Genomic DNA, 23,490 nt, shown 5'->3' on the forward strand with positions numbered 1-23,490 from the left:
CACCTGGGCTTAAAGGGCCCGGCATGGCTTGGGGGGAGGGGGGGAGGGGGGCACACTTGGTGGGGGGATCCCAGGGTGACCTTCTTGGGGGGGGGGGGAGGAGAGAGAGAGTTTGCTTCAGGAAAAGCCTTCTTGAAACCCCAGCTGGGAAGGGACGAAACGCTGAATTAGGCACATGTCCAGACGCTCTCGCTTTCCCTGCCAGCCACTGACTTCCCCAACTCTCGTTCCACCCAGGGAGGATCTGTGGAAGGGAAACTCCCGGGGGGGGGGGGATCGTGCCCCTCGATGGCACGGAAAGAGGTCCTCTTTTGCCTGGGCTCCCCACGGACCCCACAAAGCGAGCGGCTGAATCCAGGCAGCTGGGCCTGCCCCCCCCCTCGCCGAAGACCTACCAAAATCTTGTTCCGGCTGAGGGCCTCCAATTCTGTGTGCAGGTTCTCCACCTCCAGCGCCAGCACTTTCTGGGCCTTGTGGGCCTCCGCGCCTCTGGCCACGCTCTCGTCCAGCTGCAGGAGAAGGCGGAAGTCAGGGCATCGCTCCTCAGGCATGCATTTTCTCCCCCCCCGCCCGCCCGCCCGCCCCCCCCCCCGGTTGAGCCAGCTCAGCCCCTCTGCCTCCACCACTGCCCAGGGTGCTTCCCCATGAACGCCTCCCCCCTTTGCCCCCATCTTGCCAGGTTACAGGTCGGTCGCTCCGGAGAGCCGGGAGGCCTGCTTCCTCCAAGGGGGCCCCTTGCACCAGAGGAGACTGCAGGCTTGAGGCACCCTCCTCTCCCCAAAACTGTTTCGGACCCCCCCCAACACCGCACGGACGGGGGGGGGCTTTTCGGCCACAGTGTTCTGGGCGCCACGGCTCAAAGAAGGAGTCTTTCCAGGTTGTGGAAATGAACCTCCTGATGGAAAATTCCCCCCCCCCCCAACAGATCAGGGATTCTGGGAGTTTCCATCCAAAAAAAGGAACTGCCCGTAAGCCTCGCTGTCGCTCCTGGCTGTTTTCGTCCTACGGACAGGGAGCACGCAAAGATTCGCATTCCGAAACAGCGTTGTGATGGGGCAGGACTGGCCGGCCCTCTTGGGGAGGGGGGGGGCAGCAGCCGGGGACAGCGATCCGGCCGGAATCAGCAGAAGCTCCCCAATCCCTCCCGGACCCCAAACGTTGAGTCCAGCCTCCACAGCTGAGCCAGAGAAGCACTCAGCATTTCTGAGCGAGCGAGAGCGAGAGCGAGAGCGAGCGCGCGGGTGGGCAGCCTTATTACCTGAGCGATCCCGCTGTGCCTTCTTGGGGAGACTTATTTTGATGAAACAGCCTCGTTATTCACCACCCGTCCCCAGACGAGTCTCAGAGGGAGGGGGGTGGCGGAAGGACAGCTTAGGTAGCGACTTCACTGCAAGTGATAGCAAATCCCTTTCCACGCCAGGGCTCAAAATAGCCCCCCCCCCTTTAAAAATGATGCAGAACGCTTTGGAGATTATAATTAAAGTTTCTGGCCCAGGGGGCTCGACGTGATATGAAATCACAGCAACAGAAACAGCAACCAAGGATTCTGCTGGGGGAAACGCAGGAACAGCACAGCCTTGGCTAAGGAGGCCAAGCCCCTCACACACACAATCGCACACACACACACCCCACACACTGAGAATGTTTACACACTCCCGAAGTTACCTCCAGGGGAATGAACCATGGCTGGTCAGGCGGGGAGCGGGAGGGAGATCCCACATGTGCCACCAAAGCAATTAAATAAATATGTGACGCTCAAGACAGGCAACAAATGCTGCGCCCCCCCCCCTCCAAGAACCTATTCAAGCAAAGCTACCAAACTCATCATGATCGTAAGGAAGAATCCGCCCCCACCACAAGTGCTTGAAGGGCAGGTCCCAAGAGACAAAGTCCTCCTGGACGCAGGGAGAGCGGGCGCCGGTTGCTACCCCACGCCAGGGCCCACGTCCCACAGTCACGGGCCAGGGTGGGAACGGCAGGGCTTAACGGAATGAAAGCCACGGGAAGCGGATTTGGGAGGCAGTGAAGAACAGACAGCGCCCCACACCCCGAAAGCCTCTCCCCAGCCTTCACCGCAATCAGAGGACCACCGCCGTTGAGCCCCCAGAGCGCCGGGTTAAGGATGCAGCGAGGAGAAGGGAGAAGGGGCCGGGGGCCACCGGACACGGCCGTCTGCCCCGAACCCCTGAGCGCAAAGGCCAAGCACATTGCCAGGTCCCAGGCAAGGGGGGGACACACACTGGGGTGGGGGCTGCGCTGCTGCTCCCTCCCTCCCATAAGTCTAAGCCCAGAGACCTCCAGTCAGGTAAGAGGGACCTTCTTCGCACCCAGCAGGGCTATTCGGAACTGATCACTAAGTGCAGTTTCAAAAAACCTTTATCTTCTGAAATATTATTTCCCTCCTTGCACAAAAACACATGTATCTTTCCTTCCTTGCTTCCTTCCTTCAGAAAAACAAAACACGCTAGCAGAATGGAATTTTCCCACTTGGGAACAAACACACTGAAATTCCCATCAAAAAAAGGATGCATAATGGATGAAGGGGATCCACCGTGTGAAGTTCGCGCCGTGTTCTGCCATCTGTTGGCACCTGTTTAAAACGAATGTCTCTTCCCCCCCCCCCCCCATTCTCCGCTCTGAAAAGATCTGAATCCTGACGAACAGGCAGAAAGGGGGAAACAGAAAAGAAAAGCAACTAGAGGCATCTAAGCCAGGGAGCCCTTTCTTCTCCCTCCCTCCCCCCCCGACTCCTCTGAATCCCTGACCAGTTGCCCAGTTTTCCCAGAGGGATCCTTTGCACCAGGCAGGCCTCCGTCTTGAGCCTCCAGCATCCCAGACTGGCCACCGAAATGGGCTTCAGGAAGCCGATGAACCAGGCTTGAGGGCAACTTCTCTTCGAGTGGTATACTGCTCCTGCACGGGGAAGCTCTGCTCCGTCCCTGTGGCCAATCCTGAGAGAGCTTTTCTCCTCCCACTTCCTGTATTCGCCTGTTTTTTAAAGCCACCATGGATTGTGGCCAGGAGACCCTTAAGCGGAGGGATCTCTCCCTATCTTCCCACGAAGGCTGTGCCTTTGGCCGCCCCCCCCCCCCCGTACAGACCTTCCTCCTGGACCCACGAACCCCCCCCCCCCCATACGGGACCCGACTTCTAAAGCTACTTAAAGAATAAATCCCAGCTACGGGCGGCGGCTGTGCCTGGGCACGGTGCTGGCATTTAAGTGCTGGAAATTATTTCATCCACAAAACTCCTTATTTAATGGGACTGCAGCTTTTTCTTTAAAAAAAAATTAAATAAAGTCACCGCCGCAGGGCTCATGACAGCTTTGCTGGCATTAGGAAACTTTCAGTATGGAAATCCGAGACTTGGGCCTCTGCTCCCGGCAGTCAGTTCTGCCGCTGGGCCCCAATCCGCTCACAGATTTCCTGGAGAAGCAGGCGTAGCACATGCTTTCCTTTCACATCTGCACGCAGGATCCTAGGAAGCCAACATGAGAGGGCCCAGGCCCGCTCTGCAGGGAGGGCGCTGACTCTGCTCCCAAGCAAGAAACGTTCACAAGTGCTGCACCTTCTTATTGGGGGGGGGGCGGGAATTCCTGCACTGCCCCTCCCTCCTGGTTCTGCCCTGTCCGTTTCCTTGGAATCGGCAGGTTTTGGCAAAAGGCCACGGGGGGGGGGGTCCGGTTTCCTGAAAACCCTTCCCTTTGGTTTCCTTCCTTTGCCACGTGAGCAGCCGGTCCACAGAACACAGCAAATCATAACGAATTGCCAAATGAAGGCCAGGCGAGTGGGAGGGAAGAGGGGAGCGGATGACCGCCATCCATCTTCTGCGCTAGGGAAGCCCCCCCCCATTCATTCACCCACACAAACACACCCCAGTGACCAGCGGGCATCCGTTCCCTCATTTCTGGAAGGTGGCCTTAACCCCTCGGAGGAAGGGGGGCAAGAAGGCGGCTCTCCATGCCAGCTTCAAGGAAGAAAGGCGCCCCACCCCATCCAAGGGTGGAGGTGGCAGGACCTGAGGGTCTCCGTGGCCCCCTTGGCCCACCCAGGGGAGGACAGGCGCTTGAGCCTGGCAGAGAAGGACTCCAAAGGTCACCCGCGTACCAGGCCAATAACAAAGAGGAGAGCAACCAGCAAGGTTTCCGGGGTGGCCTGAAGTGGCAAAGGCCAAGGGTTTGGGCGTGGGGAGACAAGGGGCCAGGCAGGCCTTTCCGTGACAAACACACACACACCCTCTTTCTTCCTAGATCTTCACCCTCCCCTTCCAACCCGGCAGCCTGGTTGCTAAGCAAGCTTCGCCTTAAAGGAACAAATTATTCTGCCAATTAACCCTCTGCTCCCGTTACAGCCCGAGGGCAGCCCTCCGTTACCTCTCGTGGCAGAGGAAGAGATGTGGAACGTGCCACTTAACGCAACGCCTGCTTGTGTCCGGCACCGGGAGCGAGAAAGCCCTGCACAGCAAAGGTGTGGGGGGCTCAGCAACTCCCCACGGAGGGCGAGAGGAAGGGCCCCCCTTGCACACCCCACTGGGCAGACCCCTGCCACCCTTGCCAAGACCAGAATCCTCTGTGCGGCAGGGACGGGGGCTGGGGGAAAGAGTCCCACCTTCCTAAATTGGAGGGTTGATCTCTCCCCCCCTTGCACAACCTGACACCCCTGTAGCCAAGAAGCAGCGGCACACACACACACGCACACACACGCACATGCACACCCCGTCTGCATCGTTGCTCTCTGTCATTTCTGCAAATTGTCTTTGCTGGAGATTGAAAGCCGTTCTTGACCCTTGTCTTCCCAAGGGTGCCCCAAAACACCCCAGGATAATAATTTGGCAGCGCTCTCTCCCTCTCTGGGCAACCGGGCCAGGAAAGAAAGGTCTGCCTCCCTCCCCCCTCCTCTCCGCTCCCTCCCAGCCCCCAGCCAGGTAGAAATAGCTTGCCGCCCACAGATGCTCTTTACCCAGAATTACGATCCCAATTATAGGCATGCACTGGCTGTAATTGCCTCCGTTCTGGAATGGCGCCTTTTCAACGGGCATAAGTGAGGTGGACCATTTATTGAATGGCCCTGGGAGGCTCCGCTCACTCCCTCGGCACCCCGGCCCTTGCACGGCACCCTCCAGGCCCCCCGAACCCTACGCCCCCGTTTCCACACGCCTCTCGGCTGCCGCCCCTGCCTGCCCACCCAGGGGAGAGGGCTCTTGTCGCTCCGGAGAGAGCAGAGCCGCGCTCCGGGCCTCTTCTCCCGTGCTTGCTTTGAAGACTGCAGTCAGTTTGGAGGAGGGCCGGGATAAAGGCCGGCGGCTCAATTCCTCCCCGTTATCAACTGAAGCCTCCAAGAGGATCCCGAAGGGTCCCTTCTCCTCCAGCCGAGAGCCCGCCTGGCTTTCCTTCTCCCTGTCAAGCAGCGGCCCGCTGTCTTTGCAAAATACATCTGCGGGAAATTACAGGCAAGCCAAGAGTGTCTCTCTCTGTGTGTGTGTGCGGGCGGGCGGGGTGCGGGTGTGGGTGTGGGGGGGACTCTCTTCTGCCCACAAAAGAAAGCGGCCACCATCCTAGCTTTACCAATTGTCCTACCGACGCAAACTGCACCGTTTTGTGCAAAACCCGGGCAACGGGTGCAAAACGCAGGTCCTGCGGTGAGACCAATGACATCGGGAGGGGGTGCCTCCTGCAAATCCCTCCCTGCACGGGTGGGGGAGAAGAGGGTATCCCTTCCTCCTCCTCCTCCTCCTCCTCCTCCTCACTGGTGAGGAAAGGAAACACAAACATTTACATGACCCCAAGTACATTTTTCTACCACAGCCATGAACCGATGGCCCCTGTGGGCTTTCCCTGGGGAGGGGGGCAGGCCGTCCTGGGCTCTGGGGCAGGCCGTAGTCTCCTGTCCTCAGCCAGCTCTCTCGCTCTCTGTCTCCTTCCCCCCACCGCCTCGGCCCCCCCACTGCTCCCTCTTGGACCCTCCCCTCCCCCTCCATCCCCCTCTCTTCCCCCCCCCCCGGCTCCAAAAGGGCCCAGCCTTCCTTCTGCTCAGGAAAGGGCTGGGTTAAAACCCCACCAAAGCAGGGGTGCTGCCTTCTCTGCCCACAGGTTTGGCCGCACAACATCTCCGACACCTTCAGGCCCCTCCTACACACACAGCCGTGCACGCACACACACGTGCAAGCACACACACGCACCCTTTTTTTTTGTTCTCTCCTCTCTTTTTTCCTGGCAACAGATGCTGAAAGCCAGGCTTGGTAATTGCAACCAGCGAGAAAGGCAGAAGCAAACACACTGAGGAGGGACTAATTAGCCAGGGCCATGGAAATAAAGACAGAAAACAATCTATTTAACTAATTGCCTTAATTAGAATCTAAACGCTTCCTGAGAAAGACTCCTGTCTACACCGAAGGCATTTAAAAAAAAAAACCACGAAAGCAACCACAGAGAGAGACCGAGGATACAGGTGGCTGGGCTTTGATCTTTGGGGTTTGGTTTTTTTCTTTCAAAGTGAAGCCCCACCACCCGGAAACCCTTTCAGCCTGCCAAAAAAGGCAGGCCCACCACAGGGGAGGCTTTGGGGCTGACCCATCCCGCAAACCTCCCATTCCGCCCACCTTGGCAGAAAGGCCCTGCTCCGGAAAGGGAGGCAACCACAGCCTGGTTATTCTCTCTGTCAGTGCCCTGCCCTTCCCCGGCTGACCAATGAAGGACAGGCGGGCGGCCAGCCTGCTGACCCGCCAAGGACGCCCGGCCTCTTCCACCGCAGCTTTGCAGGTTATAAGAAAGGGGGAGACGGGCAGGGGAGGGCCTCCTCCCAGGGCTCAGAGGCCCCCAGCTGGACGCGCGGGACAAAGGGGGCCACGACATGAGGCCAGGCCTTTCGGATCCGTCCCCTCCCCTCAAGCCACGGAGGTTTTCCCCACGGGAGACCTCCCTGGACCAGAAGCAGCCGGGTGAGCAGGGACCCCCGTGGCCCAGAAGAGGCCACTGGCTTCCTCCTTGGCCGAGAAGCCCGGGTGCTCCGTGTCCCCCCCCCCCCAGAGGGGAAACGGCCCGAGGCCTCTCCCTCTTGAGCCGGCCATGCAAGGAGACCCCCCTCCCGGTGGCCAACAGGGGCCGGTGATAAAGGCAAAGGGACCCCCCCAACACCCCCCCACACACACACACACACATACCCCAGGGCCCACACTTGCTTGCTTGCTTCTTTCCTTCATCACCTGCCTGCCTCTGGAAGAGTCTCCCTGCGAGTCAGCCCTGCCGGCAGGCCGACTTCCTCTCACGTCCAAGCCCAGGGCTGCCTCTTTCTCTCTCATTTTTCCCTCTCCACCCCCAGCCCCTCTTTCACCTCCACGCAGAGGCCACAAGGAGAGTCAGGAAAATTGGGGGGTGATGGGGGGGAGAGAAAGCAGCCTTCTGGGTGGGGAGGGACAAGGGGGTGGAGTCCGAGAGGGGCCGGCCAGAACGGGGGACCCGAAGGCCAGACCCCTCCTGGCAAACGGCTCCGAGAGCAGCCGTCTCCAAGCAGAGCCCCCCCCCCGACGGACAAGGTCTGCGGCCGTCGGGGGCTCCCTGGTTGTCCACGGGAGCCACAAAAGAGGAGCCAGAGGTCCACCTCTTGGGGGGAAAGCGGGGAAGCCCTCCAACTTCAAACCCCGCCTCACCCCCCTGCTCTGTAGCCCAATGTGGAGCATCATCACCATCACTGTTACCGCCGTTTTAAAGCGGGAAGGAGGGAAGGGCACCTTGCTTTCCCCATGAGACCCTCAGTTCAGACCAGGAGGGTTTCTAGAGGGGGGGGCCACGGGGGTTCGTGGCAGGAGGTCACCGGACAGAGCACCACGCCTCAGCCCCAGCCAGGGCGTTCCCCTCCTTCTCACCTGGCCGCGAAGCTTCTCCAGGTCCTCTTTGGCCCCCGGCGGGACCGAGTCGGGCCCCGAGGTCTCCAGCAGAAGCTGCACGTCTGCCAGCAGCGCGTGAGTCCTCTTGAGGTCACGCCGGAGTCGCTTCTCCACGTCAAAATCCCGGTGGCCGATCTGGAACGGGACAGAACCCACGTCTCTGCTTTTAAAGCAGTCCCACAAGCTGGCCCTAGACCAGCCGATGCGTTGAAATAAGGAGACCGACAGTATTTGGACAAACTTGGAACTGAGCGTGGTGATTTACACGTAAGGAGGCCCAGTCTCTGTTGCGTTGCATTGCATTTTAGAATTGAAACAGAAAGGAAATGCCCCCTCAACTGGAGCAGAGACGACTGCATGTCTCCTGCCGTCTGGGGGCTACTCAGGGTGGACAAGGGGCTGCTCCCAGGTCGCGGATCTCCCTCCGCTTTACGCTCCTTGATCCAGAAATGAGACCGGGAGTGAGCCAGCCTTCAAAGGGAGGACTGTCTGGCCACCCTCCCACTTGGTCACCTCCACTGGATAAAAATCTCTGGCTTCCCCTGCAGCCAGGTGTTCGGGAATGGCCCCGATCCCACAGGGTGCTCTGGCTGGTTGGCTCCTCTCCTCTCTTCCAACCAACCTCAGGGCCCTCTTGTGGGAAGCTCAGTGGCCGGTGTGTGTGTGTGTGGGGGGGGGAAGCAGAGGCAGGACTCCCTAGTGCCAGGATGTGTGTGTGTGGGAGAGAGAGAGAGAGAGAGAGAGAGAGAGAGAGAGAGGGAGGGCATGTGTTCCTGACGCGAGGGCAACGCCTTCCTCACCTGCTCGCAGAGGGCGGCAATCAGCCCTTCCAGGTCCCTCTTCTCCCGCAGGGTCACCTGCTTCTCCTCGCATGCGCGCTCCCACTGCGTCTCCAGCTGGCGGAGCTGCGAACGCACAGACCGAGCCCCCGTGGGTGGGTTGGGGGGTGAAGGAAAGGGGCACCCCAGTCCCAACTGCCTCAACAAACCACCAACGATTAAATAATAAGAGAGAGAGAGGGAGGGAGGGAGGGAGGGAGGGAGGGAGGGACGGAGGGGGGGTCTGAAGGTGGCATCAACGGGAGCGACATTGAGGTCGTCGAAAGCCAAGGCCCAAGACCTGGAGCCGTAGGCCCAATCAGTAACGTCCCCGGGACTGTGCTTCAGAGCAGCCAACGCCGGACTGCGGGCTGGGGCCGGGTGGTCTTGGCTTCACCCCTCAGGCCAAGATTACAAAACACAAGGGATGCTGGGCCTGGAAGCCAGGACGGGCAAAGCAAGCTGCCCCCCCTCTCTCTCTCTGCCCCCTGCCCACTGAAAGGCAGGCCCCCCGGCGGGAGGAGGGGGCCGCCCATCCATCCATCCATCCCCCCCCCTTACCCTCTTCTGGCAGGACTGGCGGACGTCCTCCAGCTCCTCCTCCTTGTCTTCCAGCATCTTCTGGTGCAGCTGCTTCATCCGCTCAATCTCCAGCTCCAGCCTCAAGTGAAGCTGAAAGGGAGGCCGAGGCCACCTCAGAAAACGGATCCTTTTCAACACCCCTGCGAGGTAGGCCAGCAGCCTGACCGGCCTCACACTGCAGAATAAGGGCACTGCGGCCAGCCGGCCGGCCGGCACCCCAGAGGGGCCGGGTGTCCCCATTACCTGCTCCAGCTGCTCTGTGGTCCTGGCCTGAGTGCCCAGCTCCTCCTGCTGCTCAGCCGCCCTGGCCTCCAGGTCCCAAAGCTTCTTCCGGAGGGCGGCCACCCCGTCGGCATCCAGGCTGTTGGAGGCGCTGAGCTCCTGCAGGTGGGCGCTCAGCACCTCCACCCGTTGGCTGAGGCTGGAGTTCTCCGACTCTTTTCGCTGGTGGGAGGGGAAGAAGCCGGCCCGGTTGGGCAAGGCAGCATTTGGTCACCAGCCAGATCGAAGGTTCCTTCCCCAGGTCCCTCAAAGCAACCTCTTTCGAAAAGCCAAGAGTCGGAGAGGCCACAGATGCCACGACGCAGCCCCTGGGAGCAGCAGGGGGCTGGCCGTGTGCTCCCCCCCCCCCCCACACACACTCTCTCTTACCTCTAAGCTCTGCTGGAGCTTCCCCAGCTGAAACTGCAGGCCGGTGTTCTCCTGGGCCACTTTCTCCCGCAGACTCTTCTCAAAGGCAGACTCCCCCAAGGCCTGGGCCAGCTGCAGGTCAAACCTGCCAGGGAGGCAAGAAGGGTTTCAGGAGGGAGGGGGAGGGCCCCCCAGGGCCCCCCACTCATGCAAGGAGCCCTGCGCTGGGACCCGGTGGCCGACAGCCAGGTTTCAGGGCTCAATTGCTATGGAAAAGAGGACTCGAGGGGAAGGGGTGTGTCATTTGGAGGATGACCCCCCACCAGAAGCCAAAAGTGGCCTCTCTTATCCGCAGTGGGGCAGCCTGACTTTGCTGGAATACAGCTTTCCAGAACCCCCCCAGGCAACGTGGGCGGTGTAGTACAAAGAAGTAACTCCTCCCCAGAGATTTCGGGAGCTGCAGCCCACTCAAAGTAACTTCTCCATGCCTTGAGGGGCAACCCAGAGGGGGGGCCGCCCCTCCCAGTGGGGGCCAACAAAGGGCCCGGATTGCAAACAGCAGCCAGTGAGCAGAAGATTCTCAAGGGTTTGGGTGAGGGACGCCCTGGGTCAGCCCGAAGGGGGCAGCTTATACTTTGATCAGTGTGTGTGTGGGGGGGTCTTCACCCCCGTATTTCTGGGGAGTCCGGCCAGCCCCACTTGCCTCTGCTCTGTCTACCCCTGGGCCCTCCCTCTCACTTCCACATGGATGCTCTTATGATAAACAGCTATCTTGAAACCTCCTGCCTCCCCTCCTCCCTTGTGCAGGACTTGAACACTTTCCAGTAATGAGATGGAATTTGAATTATTTGATTAGATTAGCATTTCATGAGCTCACCATTCATAATTCATGGCTTGGCAATTTGGAATTCCGGGCAAAACGTCCCCCGGCTCTAATGAACAAACGTGGAAGTTTCGGTGTCTGATTCAACACGTGCCACAGAGACCTGAACGGGTGCGTGGCTGGAATCGGGGGCCTTCTGGGGAGCCAGCAGGAAAGTGGGCTTGGGGAAGGGAGGGAAGGCGTAGGATTGGGGCCAGGGCCAAGATTCGGGTTAGGGCAGGATTCCGAGCCAGGGAATGACGTGGGGAAAAGGGCGCCAAGCCATCTGGGAGAGAGAGGAAGGTTCAAGGGCACACGGATCGCGGGGAAGACGAGCAGCCCAGCCTGCTTGAGAAGAAGCGCTCCGTCCTAAACCTGGGTGAATAATTCTGGGCAGCTCCTGCCGTTTTGGACGGAAAGGGAGCCGACTCCTTTTTTTGGGGGGGGGGGGCTCATCTCCCCACTACAACCTGGAGCTGCTTCAGCCAAATGAAGATTCCTCCTCTTCCTTCTCGGGGGGGGGGGGGACGACTGGGGGCCCACCAGCACCTGCACGTTCCCTCCCACTCCCTCTTTCGAAATATCTGGCTGGGAGGGGCCCCCCTGCCCTCCTGCCCCCTCCCCACCGTCCAAGCTCTCCCTCGCCAACGGAGGCCTACTTCTTCTGCCTCTTCTCCAGCTCGTGGTTGCGGCTTTGCTGGCTCTCCATCAGCACGCGGGTGTCCTCCAGGTCCCCCGGCCAGCTGCTTGCTCCTCCTCTGCAGCTGCTGGGCGGTCCTCCGGGCTCCCTCGTAGGCCTTCTGGGCCTCGCTGAGCTGCACGGGCAGGGGTGGAAAGGCCATTCGGAGGGAGAAGCTGAGGCAGCAGGGGAGCCCCTAAGAGGTGCCCCCCCGGAGTGTCTCCTCCAAGCAGGCAGGGGCTCATTCAAGCACGCACACAAATACACACACACAACTGGCCTTGGCCCCTGCTGCCTGCGACCGAGGCCAACTGGAGGCCACCAGGAAACCCCCAAGGAGAGGGGAGAACCACGGCTCCCTCTGAGGACGGTCCCCTAAACCTAAAAGGTCGGGGGGGGGCCCACACGGACGGGCCATCCAGTCCCCTCTGACTACCCTGGCGAAGACTTGCTGAGGACTTTTCTTTCTTCATTCCATTTTCACCTTCTACACTAGAAATGTTGTTCATGGTGGCTACAGCGACATTGCTAAACACAAATTAAATAACACCAGTGTTGAAGATGTAACTGTGAGCGATCCACTTCTAAAAAGCCCAAAAGGTGGGTTTCGTTCCAAACACCCGGCATCGAGGAACAGAGGATGGCCGAGAGAGCGGAGGGCAACAGCCAGCCAGAGTAGGCGGCCCTGGTCTGCCAGGGCAAAGAGTCTCGCTGCTCCTCTAGACGAGCTTCCCCACGGGGGGGGGGGCGTCTCTCCTGCCACCCCACCCGCCCCACAAGACACAAAAGGGGCTCCCTGGGAAGGTCAGGACCGCCCTCGGAGAGCAGGAGTCTCACCCCTCACCCCCTCCAGGCTTGGCAGAGAAGGCGAGGCCAAGCAGCCAATGCTATGGAAGAGTCACTTTAAATAAGCAGAAAGTTGAATTAACGAAGCCTGTAATTCCAGACAAGAGTCGGAATGCACAAGCGGTTGTTTGCCTTCACCCCCACCCCCTGTGCTCTCAGGAACGGCTGAAGAAGCTTCATTGCATTTTAATGCCCTGTGAATTTTAGGGAATTTATTTCAACCTGCGTTTTTGGCACAGTTTTCAGCAATGGTGGTCATTGCGGCTTCACAGCAATAGGAAAAAAAGAAAAGAAAAAAACCCCAACACCAACATGAATCTACTGGGGGGGGTGGGGTGGGGTGGGGGGACACACACCACGTGCAAGGTCTGGTAAGCTTTTTGCTGCTGCATTGAAACAGAAGGCATGCTGATCCAAAAAAGAGCTTTTTTATAGCCCAAGCCAAACCTTGAAGGTCTCTCTAGGCCAGTATGATCCGCTCTGACTGGCAGCGGCTGTGGCTCTCCACAGATCCAGAGATGCTGCTGGGATCCCATGGGGGATCTCCAGCAGGAGAAGGGGCAGCCATCAGGGGGAAGACCCAGGAAGGACAGCAATCCAGCAACATCTCCATCTGGGGCTTACATGTTGAGCCCAGTGCAGAGCATGCCTGAAAGCCCTCTCACTCACCCCAGCCAGTCTCCCTCTCTCGCTCATACCTGCACGCGCGTCCACATGCACTCCGCGCGAGCTACCTTTCCTTCCAGTTCCTTTTTCGCCGCCTGCTCTGACTGCAGCCTTTCCTCCAGCTGCGTGATCCTCTTCCGAAGGAACCCGATCTCCGTCTGGGCGCACTCCAAGTGCATCTGCCACTCTTCCCCTGTGAACACACAAGGAGACCCAGCCCGTTGCCTCTCCTGACTGCCCGGATCAAGGCCGCCCTCGGGGCCGGCACGCCTTCGCCCAGAGAGCCTTGAGCCCCGTTTCTCAGCCAGGGGCCCACAGGGAGCCCCACACAAACAGAGGGAGCCCAAACCGCGCTGGAGGCCGAACAGATCGCCCTGGCCGAGGAGCGGGGCCCTCTTGCCCACCTCCAGCTCCTGCCTGGCTTTTCCTCCTCTCCTTGTTCTGTATCAACTTGTGAGACTCCTGTATTGGGTTCGGGGGGGGGGGAGTGAGGGTGCCTGATGGACATTCATGCCCATTTTTAATGCGGGGAGTAAATCCTCCCTCTCCCGGGGCTCCTGGGGTCAAGAAGCAAAAACGGCCAGGCGGTGCTCCCTTCCCCTGCTCGCTTCAGATCATTTTCCTAATGTGCTCATTTCTTTGTGCCTTTTACCTAACTTCCCTGCCTTTCCCATGGATTGTAAAGTACGTGGGAACAGGTCTTTCCCTGCTCTGCTTAGTTAGTTCTCCAAGACCTGGCAGGCATGGAGGGCGGGTGGGTGCAGAGGGAGGAGGCAGATCCCGCTCATCATCACCCTCTGCAGTAACCTTAGCTGCTGCACACGCTGCTCCTCATCACAGCCCCAGAAACCGGCCGCCATGACGTCCTCTTGACAGATCTGGAGCAACGCTTCTCCAGGGCGACTGAGGGGGGGCAGCAGGCAGGCTTGACACGAACTGACGTGCCTGCAGCTCTCTCTGGGTGCTTTGCTCAAGTCAGGAGGACAAGGGGAGAGCGGGACTGTCAGCTGGAGAGATCCCGAGTGGCAACCGAGGGGGGGGGAGCCAAGAGGGGGAAAGGGAGATGTGGCTGAGAAGGCGAGGCGAGAGCTGATGGCCTCAGAGAAGGGCAGGCGGCTTCAGAAGGCTTCACGTAGGAGCAGAAAAACCACACACAAAAAAACCCCACAAACCATTCTTTTTCGAAAGGAAAAGGAGACTCTGGCTCAGGGGGAAAGGACGCACCCCCTGGGAGGTGCCTCTGTGCCCCAAGAGGAGGGGGGTGGGGAACCTGGCAGCCCTTGGGCCGCATCCTAGCCTTCCTCGTGGCCAAATCCCCCCCCCCGGTGGCTTCCCCAGCATCCCTTGGTGGTCTCCGGGTTCACCCCAAAGTCAGAATGTCTCTGAACGACACTGGCTGATTCCCTGCTGAAGTCAGCCAGGATCTTGGCTTCCGTGCCTTCTGCCTTTCCCACCCGCCGGGACGGTCCAGAATGCAGCCCCGCAAAGCTTCCTGCCATTCAGCCTGGCCCTCGGGCTAAAGAAGCCCCCCACCCACCCCACATGGGCTCCCCACCTTTCCCAGAGGCCGTGTTGGCTCTGATTTCACGGAACTGGAGCTGCTGCTGCGTCTCCTCTAACTGCTTCTCCACAGACTCCAGCTTCTTCTGTAGCTGGTCATGCTTGTTCTGGAAGGAAGGAAGGAAGGAAGGAAGGAAGGAAGGAAGGAAGGAAGGGAGGGAGGGAGGAAGGAAGGGAGGGAGGGAGGGAGGGAGGAAGGAAGGAAGGGAGGGAGGGAGGGAGGGAGGGAGGAAGGAAGGAAGGAAGGGAGGGAGGGAGGGAGGGAGGGAGGGAGGGAGGAAGGAAGGAAGGAAGGAAGGAAGGAAGGAAGGAAGGAAGGAAGGAAGGAAGGAAGGAAGGAGGGAGGGAGGGAGGGAGGGAGGGAGGGAGGGAGGGAGGGAGGGAGGGAGGAAAGAGCTGAGACAGTGGGGCCAAGGCACTCATTCTCCATATCTATTTTACCGATGTGCCCTTCATCTCCATTGAACCACGGATCCCAAACACGCCTGACACGGGAAACACCAGAATGACAGCACCAAATCAGGGGTTACTTTCTCCAGCATAGCTCAGACCTAACTTTATTTTGGGGGTGTTCCCTGTATGCGAGACTTCTGGGTGGAACCTTATTTAACTGCCTCAAGGTGGGTTGAGATGGTGGTCAGGTCAAGATCTCTGGAATCCACCTGGAGGCCCTTCTCTGCCTGTAGAAATGGCCACTGGGGCCCGTTCTTCTTCCCCATTTTAAGAGCCTACTTTTAAAAATGTTCTCTTGCAGCCTCTTTTGGCTGACAGGCCCGGTTCCCGAATGATCTGTCAGCTGCTGAAAATTGACAGAAGAAACTAAGTTTTTCTTTTTGTTGCTGCTTTAAAACCTTATTTAAACTTATTGCTGCTATTTTAAGGCTGTCTCTGTTGACAGTCACGAGTGTGTTCCGTAATGCACTTTTTTTGTGTTTTCTTGTTTTTGTGTTTGATGAATTGCAAACTGCCTCAAAGTCTCCAGAGCAGAAATTGCAAAACCAATGAAAACAGATTGGCTGGGTTTGGAAGACAGAGAACAAGGATGGGTTGCACTCGGGCGCAAGAGTATGGGAAATCACTGCAGTGTGTGTGTGGGGGGGAGAGACAAGGACCTCTTCCTCAGGAGCCAAGAGGCACTGTCCCGAAAGGCCATCTGGGGGCCCATTTCCCTGAATGTGCAAAAATCTTACAGGAACCCAAGCCCCGCCCCCGCAAACCTCACCAGTCTTTCCATCACTCCCACCTACCTTTAGCTCTTTGATCTCCTTGCCCCCCCGTAGCCGTTCTGCCCGTTCGCCCTCCAGCACCTGACAAGCCACGTCCCCTTTCAGACGTTCATCCGACAGCTCCATCGTGAGGTCCAAGACCTGAGCAAGAGAGGAAGGTCATGGTCATACCAGGTGACCTTGGGCTCTGCTTCACTCCTGCGAAGACCAGGGGGCGCCTGGCCTGAGCTTGGACAGTGACCGTACACACACACACACACACACACACACACACACACACACACAGAGGGGGGGGGGATTTTGTGGTCCTCCTAAACTGTCCTACCCCCAGGACCAGGATTCAGATCCTGTCTCACAAGGGATGCAGACGGGAGGGGCCACTGCCCCCACTTCAAGGGGTGGACCCGAGCCCCATTTCATGAACCACCTGGCCCCCAAAAGCCCAAAAACCACAAGCCTAGCAAGATCCGTCCTGCCAGGAGCTTTTAAGTCGTTTACCCCAGGGGTGGTACATGCCTGACAGACTGGATGCTCCACAACCAAAAGAGCTAGCAGATGGTACAGGGGTTTCTTTAGGGGCCAATAAAGGCATCACCTGCTGTTAGATGGATATCTTGTAATGACTCCATGGCTCCTCTTTGACTTCAGCCGAACGATGGCAGAGCGAGCGAGAGAAGGGGCACGGACGCTCTCCATGGTCCTGAAATCGCCTCGCCTCCTGGCCCAGCCCCTGCAGAGCTGGCTTGACCCACATCTTGCCTCCCCCTTGCCTGAACTGTGGCCCAGAGCAGATGATGGGTTGATTCAGAATCAGCAAGACAGACAGTTATGGTCCTCTGGTACACCATGAACTCATTTAAGAAATCAGCCACCTCTTGCCCCCCTCCAAAAAAACCACGAATCTCAGCTTTCTTTAAATACAAAGGAAGACAAAGCTACCAAGATTTATGACTGTAGATTGTTGTAAGCCACCCAGAGACCTTTGGGTAGTGTGGGCGACACATAAGTTAAATAAATAAAGTGGTGTTGGGGGGGGGTTGAAAGTCTGCAAGGAAGCCAAGAAACTGTGCAAATAAATAAATACTGTGATCTTTATTATTACTATTAGTCTTTTCTGCATAATTTACTCCCGCCTGGGGCTCTTTGCATTCGAAGGGGGAAAAACAGACAATCCGGTTCTTCGTAAGCCTTAAGTCCACCCTGCAAAAGAAACTGACTTGTTAAGTAGGTGGCAAGAACTGTCGGCAGGAAAAAGGAGTTTTGTGGCCTGCCCCTTGAGCCGCAGGATCCCAGAAGGAGGAGGAGGAAGATGTTCTCAGCGTTTGTGTCTCAAGGAGGCAAAAGCACTGGGGGCATGTCTTACATCTCCGCTCCGACGACGGGTGACTTAGCGTTAGGGTTGTTTGCTGGCGTGGCTCCGCTCTGGCAAATCCTCTCTGCAGGTTTATTGGAAAACCTGAAACAGTTTGATAATCTCCAGGGTGCTCAAGGCATAATGATAGTGTTAATTAATTAATTGCTGAAAAGAGGCTTTGCTGTAGCTTGCCAAACAACTGTTGTACAACTCTCGGTGAAGATGAATACGTGACAAATTTGTTTCTCACTGTGGAGTTTACACTGGAGGGGGGGAGGCGGGGGGGAGCAAAAGAGGAACCCGATGCGGTTGAGCCGGAAGGAAGGAAGGAAGGAAGGAAGGAAGGAAGGAAGGAAGGAAGGAGCGGATGGATGGACGGACGGACGGACGGACGGACGGACGGACGGACGGACGGACGGACGGACGGATGGATGGATGGATGGGAGCAGAGGCTGCTGGGCATCCTGCCCCGGCACCCAGCTGGACATGGTGCAGTGCTTGCCAAGTGAATCCTTAATGATTCTGTGCACAGAACCACACAGTTGGAGGACTGCCCCACAATATTTAGAGCACATTTCCAGCCAAAAGCTGCCATAATCACCCTGTCAGTGGCGCGGCCTTGGCCTTCCCCTCTGCCGCCCCTTGTCCTCCTCTCCACTTGACATGAGTTAAGACTATGGACAGGTGGGCTGATAGCTAGACGTATGCCAACTACACCTAAGGCAAGCCCGCTCCCTGCCTGCACCGGCCGTGCTTGCCGGTGGATCATGGGAAGTGTAGTCCAAAAAGAACGACAGCTTCTCTGTCTCGGGCCCTGGTTCCTGGCTCAGAGGATCTCTGGAGGAGCGGCACCTCTCAGAGTGGACACCCTCGTCCTGTGCCATTGGCCTATCTCTTGCAGATGATGGCCTTTCCCAGGCCCCACAGACCTCACTCGACAAGTCACAAGGCTACGTTTCAATTCAGAGTACATTCCAAGCAACGCAGCTGCCAGAGTGGCCCCAAGAGCAGCGGCAAAGCCTGGCTTACTCCAACCAAGGAGCAGGATCCAGCCCCATAGAAGGACAGTGCAGGCAGACCTCCTTCCAGGTGGCTATCGCTGCATCAGCAAAAAACAGATCATTTAACTCCCTCGACAGGTGATGAAAGGGAGAAGGAAACGAGGCAACACGCAGGTACTGGAATGGTTTTCATCCTCCGCTGGGCAGCCTGATGGAACTCGGAGCCAATCTGTTCAAAGCGGCAGAACTGTGGGGAAAGTGGCGGGTGGGGTGGGGGGCAGAGGGAGGGGGAGGGGGCTGGGGCAGTGCGCTCTCCTCCCTCTGCAAAGAAAGCCAAGGGGACCCCAGAGGTTGGCCTCTACCGTCCCTCCTTCCCTGCTGCGCTGGGCATCCCGGTCTTTCTGCCCATGGGAGCCGCCCTCAACGGGCACGCGGCCTCCCTGCAGAGGTGCGGCGAGGAGCCCTCGTTTCCCCTCTCCATGAGACATGCCTTGTTCCTGAAAGCCTCCGCACCATTCCAGGATGGAAAAGCAATTCATGGCTAATGAATAGGAGCACTAGGCCACAGGGAACATCCTCGCTGGCGCCTGAGAGAGAGAGGCCTGGCAAGGCACGAGGCCTCCCAGAGAAGAGCTGCGCTGGGTAAGTTCTCCCTTGGCCAGCCCTGATAATAAGCCCCAAAGTGGGCTCGAGAGAAAAGCCGCTGGAAAACGCTGGCCTTCAGCCATCCCAGCTGCGGCTTTTCCAGCCCTGCCTGGTCGGGACCTCCTGAGCAGAACCGGGTCGGGCAAAGAGGCAAATCCCATCGGGTCTCTGTCTTGAGCGTGGCTGGCAAAGGGATGCCACGGGCGGTTGCCAAGTGGGACGGGCGCAGGCGTGTCAAATCCTCGTGAGGTTTCTCCCCACTGGACACAACAGGGGCAGGCTGGCCTCGCAAGCACCCATTCTCTCTCACTGCGCTCTCCTTTTGAGGGGGGGGGGAATCTGTGATTATTATGTTAGCAGAGTTAGTAAGGTGAGCTTGAGATGAGAAGTGGGAGACAGGATGTTTGTGGCAAAGTGAAAGGCCTGGCCGGGGGGGGGGAACCCCCTCCACACTCAGGACAAAAGAGAAGGAAACCTAGACCTGGCTGCTGCTTCATCAACACTCTTACTGTCAGCTCTCACACACACCACGGAGCATCTCCCGTCAAACGTAGAATGCAGAAAGGGGGGGGGGGAAATGGTCTCCCTGGCTCACCTTCGTTTCCAGCAGTTCTGTGCTCTGACGAAGCTCCTTGCGGCAAAGCTCTGAATTTTCCAGCTTCTTCCGAAGCATCATAATCTCTTCCTGCAATAGGTAGGTAGGTAGGGTTCCCTTTCTGCTCTCCAGCTTGGCCCCCTGCCTCACCCCATCCAGGCCCTCCCACCCCCCATCATCACCTCCTCCCTCTCTCTATCCCATACCTCTTTGGCTCGCAGCTGGCCTTCCGCGACGCTCACTGTCAGCAGTGGCCGAATGGCGCATAGCAGCTGCCACCACGGCCACGTCCTCACCCCCTGGAAGACAACGAGGTTCCTCTGGATGCACCGAGCAGCCAGACGCTGGATCTGGAAAGCAGAGGGCAAGGAGTCAGGGGCCGCCAGGAGGAGGAGGAGGAGGAGGGAGTGGATTTTCCAGCCGGGCACACTGGCCAGCATCACCAAGCCTACGCTCCAGGAGCCTCTAGTCTTTGGTCAAAGGCTTCCCCAGCAACCCTGGAGCAGCTCGAGGGGGTGGGGGTGGGGTGGGGGCTCTCACTCAGGCCCTTCTTACTTGCACAGAGAAGCAACCCCCCCCCCAACTGTGCTCCTTCCCTGGGAGAGCGAGGCCAAGAGAAGAGGAAAAGCCACACAAGTAGCTCTTGGTGGCAGATAACATAAAACAGCTGCCCAAGACCAGGATTTTGAGGATTTTAAGAATCTGGTTCCTGCTTTTTCCTTTCCCTGCCTTGAGGCAGGAAGGAGCGGTTTTTGTTCTTCAATGGAAGAAGCGCGCTAAGCCCATCCAAGGTCACCAGGACCGCAGCGGCCAACAGAACCAGGTCAAGAGCCTCCTCCCCCTGGCAGGGGCTGGAAGCACAATTTGAGATGGGGAGGGGGGGCGTTGGGATCTGTTGCTCCTCTCGAGGCTCCCCCCCCAGGGGCGAGAGAGGGTTACCTTGAGTCTCCTGTATCTCTGACGGGAGAGGAAGCCCTTGCAGGCGGCCTGGAGCGAAACCAGGTTCTGAGACATGAGCTTTTCCCGCTGCTTCTCCAGACTGGAGAGGATGCCGGCTTTCAAGAAGATCTGGGCAGACGAACGCAGGAAAGGGGGGCACAGAGGATATGAGGGGGGGAGGAGGGGGAGGGAAAATTCAGTTCCTCAGGGTGCAAATCCCAAAGAGAAGTCTTGCTCTCTCTCTCACACACACACACACACATACAAAGAGACACGGAGAAAGGCCAGCTCCGAAAGGCCGGCTGTTCTCTTCCGCAGGGGAGTCTCTCCCCCCCGGGGGGGAGCGTCTTCCCATCCTACCTGCGTGTGTCCCACTGCGATGCTTTTCTTCTCCAGATTCAGGGCCTGGAAAAGTTCCTCCAAAGCCTGCAGGGGGTGGGGGCAGGGGGGGGACAGAGGGGAACTGAGCTCAGGGCTCAACGGCCGCCCTGCCCTGGAATCGCCAAAGGCTTTGGGGAACACGCTCATACCCAACTCAGAAAGACCAAACACACCCCGAAACCCTGGGAAAGTTTCAACCTCTCTGGATGGGAATTCGCAGAACTGGCCAGACGTGGGACTTCTCTGAGCCCTGCTCAGCAACACCGCCCGTGAACTCAGAGCACAGGAGGGAAAGCTGGTGGCGGAGGGAGCGCCAGCGAGCCGTGGTGGATTCGAACACGGGTCTCAGCTCTGCGTTAACACCAGCCAAGGTGCTACTCGGGCAGCCAATCCATCTTTCTACAGCCTGGCAGAGACGCGGGCTCTCGTGCAGGAGGCAGAAAAGCCGGAGCGAGCGGCCTTCCCCCCCCCCCCGTCCTCTGAGCCTCCCCACAGGCGCGAAGGGCAAAATTGACCTTTGAAGACGGCCAAGCGTTTCTTGTTCAATCCTGAGGTCTTCACTGAGCTCTCTCGCACACCCGACCCAGTGAAAGCATGTTCAGGGCTTGTGTTCATGTATAATTCAACTCCCGGCTGTGCTGCAACTCTGAATATATGCATCGGATTTCCTGAACCAAGAGCCATTTGTCTGCCATGGAGCCTGGCTCTTCGATGGGGGGGGGCACATGAGGCCTTCCCTCCAGTGGCCCAGGCCACAGGCTGAAGAAGGGCTCCTGGAGGACAGAGCCCAGGGGTAGAGGGTGCGGGAGGGGTTCCCGTGGACACTCGTGGGCTTCCCCTTGATATATGGGGTAGCCCCCAAGGCCCCTGAACGCCAGGCCGGGTCCTGCCTCAGGACCCTTTCAGGGCCTGCTTTCTCGGAGGGGGAGCACCTCTGTAGCCTACCCCTACCCCTCTCGCCGACCTGTCTCTCTCCTGCTGCTTGCGCACCCCCCACCTTGTCCTCGTCCGTCGTCTCATAGGCCGAGGTGTATTTTTTCATCACCGGCTGGGCCAGAATCTGGAAGCGGCGTCGGAACTGCGTCAGCATCATGCGATCCGCATAACCTGTGGGCACAACAGGCAGATAGGACTGGCTGCCGACCTGCGAGGGCCAAGCCCACCCTCTGAGCTCTGAAGGAAGGGTGGGCCAAAAGTTCACGGGATACGAGAATCCCTTCTTCCCCCTGCCCAGAGCTTGGCAAAGTTGCCTTTCTGGACCCCTGTTCTCAGAACCAGCCACCGGCCATGTGAGCTGAGGAGGGACGGAAGTCCAATGCCTTCGCTAACCAACATGGCCGGCCCCGTCAACAGCCTCTTCCTTCCACAGTAGAAGAAAAGCGAACGGATCTGAGACCGGGAAGCCACGCCAACAAGGGGCCCCTGACCACCAATCCCTGGGTGTCCTGCCTGGGGCCCTCACGGTGGCTCCCCAGGATCCCCAGCCACGGCTGGCCACAAGAGCCATCTCTCACCGATCCTGTAGAGCCGCAAGGCCTCCAGAATCAGCCCCCCAGAGAGCTGGGCGCGAAGGGCCGGGATGTCCCACGATGGTCCGGCCGTGGCAGCTGGGGACAGGCCGGGCTGCAGGTGGGGCTCCTCCGCTCGGCCCACCTGCATCCTCGGGACAAGGCAGTGGACAAAGTGCAGCTGGGAGCGCTGGACGAGGTGGAGGAGAGCGTCCTGCGGGGAAAGGCAAGAAGAGGAAGAGGGGAGGAGCGTCTTTCTCTTTCCCATTCCCTGAAGACCGGGAAGGGCTTTAACCCTCGTAGACGCACGGCTGCCTCTCCTCCTTTGGCACCAGGGGTTTACAAAGGGCAAGATCGGATCCCGGGAAGGGCCATTCTATGAGATCAGACCCCTGGGGCCCAGAGATCAGGACTGTCCCGGCCAGAGTGAACCCTTTGGGAAGCCTGAAGGGCAGCTTCAGCCCCAGCCAGCACCACGTGGCAAAGGTGCAGCTTTAAGACCGTGGCCTCTTCCGAGAACAGAATGCCACACGTGGGACAAAAAAAACCACATGGCTCGCTCACTCCATTCAGGGATCGCTCTGTTCTTGTGAGCGGAAATATCTAGCTGTTTCCTACCTCGTCAACTGTATTTATAAGTTGTAGTTTAAAAAAAGAAAGAAAGAAAGAAATCAGCCAGAAGCCAAATGAGAAGAAGAAAACTCTAATGTTTTTAATATTTCTTCGTTTCATCCCAGCGGAATTTCAGAAGCTGGGCCCTCCCCTGTTTTTCTATGAATCAACCATTTTTAAAAGCACAACCGTTAACAAAACGTGCCAGGTCGGGAAGGGAAGGGCTAACTCAGGCTCCCTGGAAGGGCACACCCTGAAGCTTCTCCCTCTGTGGGGGGACCTGGAGGTCCCTTGAAACCTTCAAACGCAGACCAGAGGAACTCAGGGCAAGACTCACAACCGGAAACAGGGGGGCTCCTGAGCCGAACTCCAAGCCCCCCCCCGCCTCCCCCAGCTGAGCCACAGGAACAGGATCCCATCCTCGCACTCACCAGCTGCAGCTTGATCTGGGCGCACACAGACCTCTTCCTGGCAGCCGCCAAGCCGCTGGTGAAGGCCCTCCGGACGTGGCCAATGCGCTGCAGGGCCTGCTCGGAGCTGCCCTCCAGCCCGGCCACCGACCGGCAGATCAGGGGCATCTTTGACCGTGGCAGAAACAGGCTCCTTAGGGCGTCTCTGTGGGGGAGGGAAGGGCAGAGGCCGGGCGGGCATGAGACCAGCCTCGAGAGGGGGAACCGAAGCCCAGACACGCACGCATGCACGCAC

At 58.5% G+C, this 23,490-nt stretch overlaps 1 protein-coding gene across 1 annotated transcript in view; it reads right to left on the bottom strand.

The window, feature by feature from the left end:
- Positions 1-23,490, bottom strand: part of MYO18B (myosin XVIIIB) — a 69,216-nt gene that overhangs the window by 17,853 nt on the left and 27,873 nt on the right. The window contains 18 exon segments of the mRNA XM_078381868.1: positions 396-509; positions 7,861-8,016; positions 8,682-8,786; positions 9,261-9,371; positions 9,525-9,725; positions 9,933-10,056; positions 11,433-11,509; positions 11,511-11,588; positions 13,033-13,157; positions 14,520-14,631; positions 15,772-15,891; positions 19,346-19,435; positions 19,552-19,695; positions 20,285-20,413; positions 20,645-20,710; positions 21,663-21,772; positions 22,180-22,387; positions 23,217-23,400. Of these exon segments, the coding sequence (XP_078237994.1) occupies positions 396-509; positions 7,861-8,016; positions 8,682-8,786; positions 9,261-9,371; positions 9,525-9,725; positions 9,933-10,056; positions 11,433-11,509; positions 11,511-11,588; positions 13,033-13,157; positions 14,520-14,631; positions 15,772-15,891; positions 19,346-19,435; positions 19,552-19,695; positions 20,285-20,413; positions 20,645-20,710; positions 21,663-21,772; positions 22,180-22,387; positions 23,217-23,400 (2,254 nt within the window).

Source organism: Pogona vitticeps, chromosome 14 (genome assembly GCF_051106095.1).
Source record: "Pogona vitticeps strain Pit_001003342236 chromosome 14, PviZW2.1, whole genome shotgun sequence".
Classification (NCBI taxonomy): Eukaryota; Metazoa; Chordata; class Lepidosauria; order Squamata; family Agamidae; genus Pogona; species Pogona vitticeps.